Below are 6255 nucleotides of genomic sequence, written 5' to 3' on the forward strand. Positions count from 1 at the left end.
GGTTTGCTATCTAATAGAACTTGCATCTAACATGTAGGAAACCTCCGAAGGGGAAAAAAAGAAAAACGGAAGAAGGTTTTCATTCACAAAAGAACTATGAAACTTTTATGCCTCCCATGGTGACTTTTGATGAAAAAATGTCATGCATTTCTACCTCAAAAGAGCAGCATATTTTCCGCAATTCCGAGTCTCACAAAAAGGCAGGGTTGGGGATCCCTCCTAGCTTTGGGGTGACAGGTTGTCTGGCTTGGAAAGAGAATTATAAAGTAGATCCTCCATGAGACGCAAAGTTTGGGGGAAATATTCTTGGCAAAATGAGATTCTGGGTGTGTGCACAGATAAAAGGCGTACATACTGAAACACACGTACACGCAGAGCTGGGAAGAAAAGTTTCACGGATGAGCCCTTCCAAAAAAAAAAATGCTTTCTTTCACATGGCAATTAAGGTTAAGGGTGGATTGAGGAGTGCAAATCTGCCACTAATGCCAATAAAAGATTTTTTTTCCCTCTTAACTTTTCTCCTGCGTAATGAAGGACTTGAGGGCACTAGAAATCAAAAGCTGATGACATGGCAGAAAACAGAAGAGAAGGCAGAGACCGAAATGAGATGCCCTTCTGACTTTGGCCCCGTCCACCACTAACCACAGCCCAGCCTTGGCCAAAACACAGCTCTGCAATTACATCCAAGAGCGTGCGTAGTAGGCAGCCTAGAGAGATCGGTGTACCCAAGGCTATTTTGAGTGGGATGGCTTTGATTAATTACTTGAAGGAGCACACAAAACTTAGTCAGGGTAGACAAAGTCAGGGGTCTCCAAACTTGGCAACTTTAAGCCTGGTGGACTTCAACTCCCAGAATTCCCCAGCCAGCGAGGCTGTCTGTGAGACAAAGAGTGGGATTCAGACAGTTCGGGCCGGTTCAGGCAAATCGGATGCTAATTTTACATCAGGTTCGTCCATTAGTTGCAAAGACTGGCTGGCCACACCTACCCAGCCCCTTCCCTCCCAGGAGTCTCCACGCGGCCCATTTTGGATGCCAGGTAAGTGCAGGAGCTGGGTGGAGGCTCATGGAGGGTGAAAAACAGACTTTCCAGAATTTCCCGGAAGTCCAGAAAAGGACTCGTTTCCAGCCTCCGTAGGGTCTCTGGAGCCCGGTAGAGGCTGTTTTCGTCCTCCCGGAGGCTCAAAGAAAGACTCTGGAGCCTGGGGAGGGCAACCCCCCACCGCCATGGTGCAGGAGGCAAAGTAGGCCACGCCCACCATGGCCACAGCCACCCAGCAACCAGGCAGAGATCCAGTTGCTAAATTTTTTGAATCCGACCCCTGGTTGGAGACCCCTGTTCTAGTCTAAGGCCCAGCTCAAACAGGAGACTCTATACCAGGCAACTTTAATAGCAGTAGCAATAGCAGTAGACTTATATACCGCTTCATAGGGCTTTCAGCCCTCTCTAAGCGGTTTACAGAGAGTCAGCATATTGCCCCCAACAATCTGGGTCCTCATTTTACCCACCTCGGAAGGATGGAAGGCTGAGTCAACCCTGAGCCGGTGGGATTTGAACCGCTGAACTGCTGATCTAGCAGTAGCCTGCAGTGCTGCATTTAACCACTGCGCCACCTTGGCTCTTGTGGACTTCAACTCCCAGAATTCCACAGCCAGCCACGTTGAGGTCCCCGAGTCTTAAAATTGCCAAATTTGGAGCACCCTGGATTAATTCTCTAGGCTGGGGCTACGAAACCACTTCTTGCACTAAATGGGACATCTGGCAGTTGCAGAAGCAGGAGACAAACCTCTACAATGTTTTTGGAAAGCAAGAAAAAGCCACCAGGTGGTTACCTGTAATTCTTCCGATAGTGCCCCGGGCATAGTTTCCAGTATAGCCAGCAATATGGGCCCCAAGACTGTAGCCAATCAGATGGACGTTCTCCAGTTGGAAATCCTTCTTCATCTGCAACAAATAAGAGGAGAAATGAGAGCTTTATGTTCTGACGTAGGCTTCCCCAGCAGCACAAAGCCGAGTCCTTGTCCCAATAAACCCCTTTTATTTAATTGACAGTGAATTCCTCTCCAGCATAGTCTTTCCTCTCCCACAGTCTTTCAAGATAGTGCACAATTACCGACCTTTATCAGGCTTGGAGAGTGGCCAGGCTGATATCTTTCAGATGCCGCAATACTTGGCAAAAATGAAGGAATGGACTAATTGTCTCCTGCAAACTCCACTCCCCTTTCGCTCCTCTTTTATTCCCTATGGGAGGGGCCATTCACCGTCCACTTGTGGCCTTACTCCCACATCGACCCTTGTTCCTTAGCTGTTCCCTTCGTCTGGCAACTCTGTGCATGCGCAAACTGAGAACAAGCTCCAGCTGTTTGTCTGCTTCACTGATATCTGACTCCGAAGGCAGCTGATAACCGTGAAATGGCCCTGGCCCCATCTTTGCCTCTAACACAGAGACCTCATCAGAGCCTTCCCCAGACTCCAGGACTGGTCCTCCCCAACCTCCTCACTGTCCGAATCTGCTGCCAGCTCCGCTGGCCACTGGCAGGCCACAACACTTTGTTCCCATTGACTGCACCACATTACATAACAAATGGACAAAAATCTCATGCTAGAACTTTCCTTCCAGAAGAAAACCAACATATTTTTTTTTAAAAAAAAATCAAGGGTATCTAAGAATAGGGCATTTCACAGGTAGTCCTCGACTTATGATGACAACCAAGACAGCTGCTAAGTGAGTTTTGTCTCATTTTACGACCTTCCTTGCCACGGTTGTTAAGCGAATCACTGCAGTGGTTAAGTTAGTCACACGGTTGTTAATTGAATCCGGCTTCTCCATCGACTCTGCCTGTCACAAGGTCGCAAACGGGGATCACACGCCCCAGGGACTCTGCAACCGTCATAAATATGAATCGGTTGCCAAGCATCTGAATTTTCGTCATGTAACCATGGGGAGGCTGCGATGTTAAGTGTGAAAAATGGTCGTAAGTCACTTTTTTCAGGGCCACACTGTCACTTTGAATGTGGTAGATCGAGGGCTGTCGTGTATGCCCATTTAGTCACCTGCCACTCAAATGTGCATTCTTCCCCTGAAAATTATAAACTAATCCAGCTGTAAAAATAGCAAGAAAAAACAGCTAGGAAATTAAATTCTAAATGTATAGTTCGGTTACAGAAGGCCTCAATCCAAACGCCAAAGTACATAGAACAGGATGGAAGACCAGGCTTATCCAATGAGAGGCAGATTAATTAAAGACAGAAGTTGATTAATCAACTGTGACAGAGAGAGAGAGAGAGAAAAAGCAAATTTGGATTAAGGAACAGCTGCCGGCGGCAAGGGACGAGGCCTGCCTACTGAGATCAGCCAAATAAATATGCGCATAAAATAGAGGCAAGGATATGGCTTTTTCGGTATTTGACTAAGATCCAGGGAGAAGAGGCCAGTATTTAAGATCTGTGAAATGATCTATTTCCTACTCCCCGGTTTCCCTAAGCTTCGCATTTCCAAATGACAGCAGGGACCTAACTAGATTAAGGAACAGATAACTTAAGGAATGATTAAGCAATTAGGGATTAACCAAGCCGATCCGAACAAGAGACCTCAGCCAGATTGGCAGATGTAAAAGGATGAAGCCGCGGTGCATTTCCACGTAGATTGTGTCTCTGAGATATCCGGTATGTAATCAGCCCCCAATTATTTCCTCTCCTCACCTTTTTGGCACTCAGCCAGCTTTGTCATGCTGCTGCTCCTCCAAGTAGTAAGTCTTGGCGTGAGCAAATGTGGCACTTCCAAGCATCAGCCTGATGCGAGGTTGGGCCGTCACTTTCGCGTGCGATGCGCGGAGGGAAATGTTTGTTTGCTCGTAAAATTTACCTCTAACCAGTCCAGCAGCTCTGCAAGTTGTTTGCCAACCACCCTTGTGTTGTTGACAGCGATGGTATAGAGTTGTTGGGCGAGGGCCAGCCAGTTCACTACCACCACGTTGGCTTCCTTCTCACGTTGTTGAAGAGCTGAGACCAGGGTGTCCAGCCATCTTTCGTACATGCCACCCATCTGGGGAAAAAATAATCAAGATATGGCTCCATTCTAGTCCTAGGAAAATTATAACCAGGGCTTGAAGACTTCAGAAAACTACCGCAGCTCTTGAATGCGCTAGTGGGTTTTTTTAGCGTGTTCGAGAATTCCGGTAGTTTTCAGCGGCCTGCAGCCAGCTGCTACTGCCGGGAAATGGCTGGCAAAGAGGTGGCGCCTGGGAGGCTTCTCGCAGTCGCACCAAAAAAGAGCGCTTGCCTTCCGGAGTCCGGACAAGCCACTGCGGGAGGAAGGTAAGCCCAAAGAAAGAGGCGGTCGTGGGGGAGGAAGTGGGGCTAGGGCCAGGGCAGTGGTGAAAGTCAAATATTTTTACTACCGGTTCTGTAAAATCTCCATTCCCACCCCACTCCAGGGGAAGGATACTGCAAAATCCCCTTTCTCTCCGCACTCCAGGGGAAGGATACTGCAAAATTCCCATTCCAATCTCCCACTCCAGGGGAAGGATACTGCACAATCTCCTTTCCTTCCCCACTCCAGGGGAAGGATACTGCAAAATCTCCCTTTCTTCCCCACTCCAAGGGAAGGATACTGCAAAATCTCCATTTCTTCCCCACTCCAGGGGAAGGATACTGCAAAATCCCCTTTCCCTCCCACTCCAGGGGAAAGATACTGCAAAATCCCCATTCCAATCTCCCACTCCAGGGGAAGGATACTGCACAACCTCCATTCCCTCCCCACTCCAGGGGAAGGATACTGCAAAATCCCCATTCCAGTCTCATTCCAGGGGAAGGATACTGCAAAATCTCCATTTCCTCCCCACTCCAGGGGAAGGATACTGCAAAATCTCCTTTCCCTCCCCACTCCAGGGGAAAGATACTGCAAAATCCCCATTCCAATCTCCCACTCCAGGGGAAGGATACTGCACAACCTCCATTCCCTCCCCACTCCAGGGGAAGGATACTGCAAAATCCCCATTCCAGTCTCATTCCAGGGGAAGGATACTGCAAAATCTCCATTTCCTCCCCACTCCAGGGGAAGGATACTGCAAAATCTCCTTTCCCTCCCCACTCCAGAGGAAGAATCCTACAAAATCTCCATTCCCTCCCCACTCTGGGGCCAGCCAAAGGTAGCATTTGCCGGTTCTCCGAACTACTCAAAATTTTCGCTACTATTTGTCCAGAACCTGATGGATTTCACCCCTGGGTCAGGGCCTCTGAAGGAGCGGGAATGGGACTGGTGAAGGGAGAGCGGGCAGCATGCAAGAGGAGGCCTTTGACAGATTAGGCCAGTCCTGGGCAAAAAATAGCTAGATAGGTAGAAATTCATCTTTTTTTCCTACCGGGTTCTGTGAGCATGACTTGGTGGGGGTGAAGGTGTCATGTGACTGTGGGGGTGGGCCTGAATGACATTGAGTTGGCCACTTCCACTCAGTCACATGACACCATCACCAAGCCATGTCCTCAGAACCGATAATAAAAAAAAATGGAATCCACCACTGTTCCATTCCCCACCATCCTATCAGAGCTGAAGAAGCTTCTTGGATGAGAAGTGAAACATCTTCAAAAAAAAAACCCCAAAAGTCCAATTGCCTCCTGAAAAAGCACCTTTGGGACAACCATGACCTGGATGACTGAGAATCTCTACAGACTTTTAGCTATACAATTTGGGATGGACACCCTTGGAATGGTGTGGGAGTAGGAATGGATTTCCAGAGGGAAAAATTGCAGACTACAGGAACCAGGAGCACCACTCAGGTAACCCTAAAGACACAGATAAGCCTCCAAGTGGCCTCAACGACCCTCTAAAAGGATGCAAATAACCAGCTGTCTGCAAGGAACATAAATCCTGCCATTCCCCACCATCCAGTCAGAGCTGAAGAAGCCTCTTGGATGAGAAGCGAAATGTCTTTGAAAGAAAAAACAATAAAAGTCCAGTTGCCTCCTGAAAAAGCACCTTTGGGGACAACCATGACCTGGTTGACTGAGAAGCTCTATAGACTCTCAGAAAAGACTTTTTAAATAGAAGGATGCAGCTGTTAATACATTTGGGGAATGTAATCTTGGGAGAAGATCTTGGCTCTTAATCCAAGATCTGGATTTGGATGAGCAGGAGGTGCATCCTGTCACCCTCAAAACTTCCCAAACAAAAGGCTGGTGAAACAGAAGGGTGAGAGAAGTGGCTTACAATTGTCCGAAAATCACAACATTATTTTTTTATTTTTAAAAAAACTAT

At 47.8% G+C, this 6255-nt stretch overlaps 1 protein-coding gene across 1 annotated transcript in view; it reads right to left on the reverse strand.

Moving 5' to 3' along the window:
• Positions 1 to 6255, reverse strand: part of LIPG (lipase G, endothelial type) — a 39655-nt gene that overhangs the window by 22709 nt on the left and 10691 nt on the right. The window contains exons 3-4 of the mRNA XM_032212693.1: positions 3865 to 4044; positions 1832 to 1943 (exon numbers count right to left, since the gene is read on the reverse strand). Of these exons, the coding sequence (XP_032068584.1) occupies positions 1832 to 1943; positions 3865 to 4044 (292 nt within the window). The remainder of the gene's footprint in view (positions 1 to 1831; positions 1944 to 3864; positions 4045 to 6255) is intronic.

This window comes from Thamnophis elegans, chromosome 3, assembly GCF_009769535.1.
Source record: "Thamnophis elegans isolate rThaEle1 chromosome 3, rThaEle1.pri, whole genome shotgun sequence".
Lineage (NCBI taxonomy): Eukaryota > Metazoa > Chordata > Lepidosauria > Squamata > Colubridae > Thamnophis > Thamnophis elegans.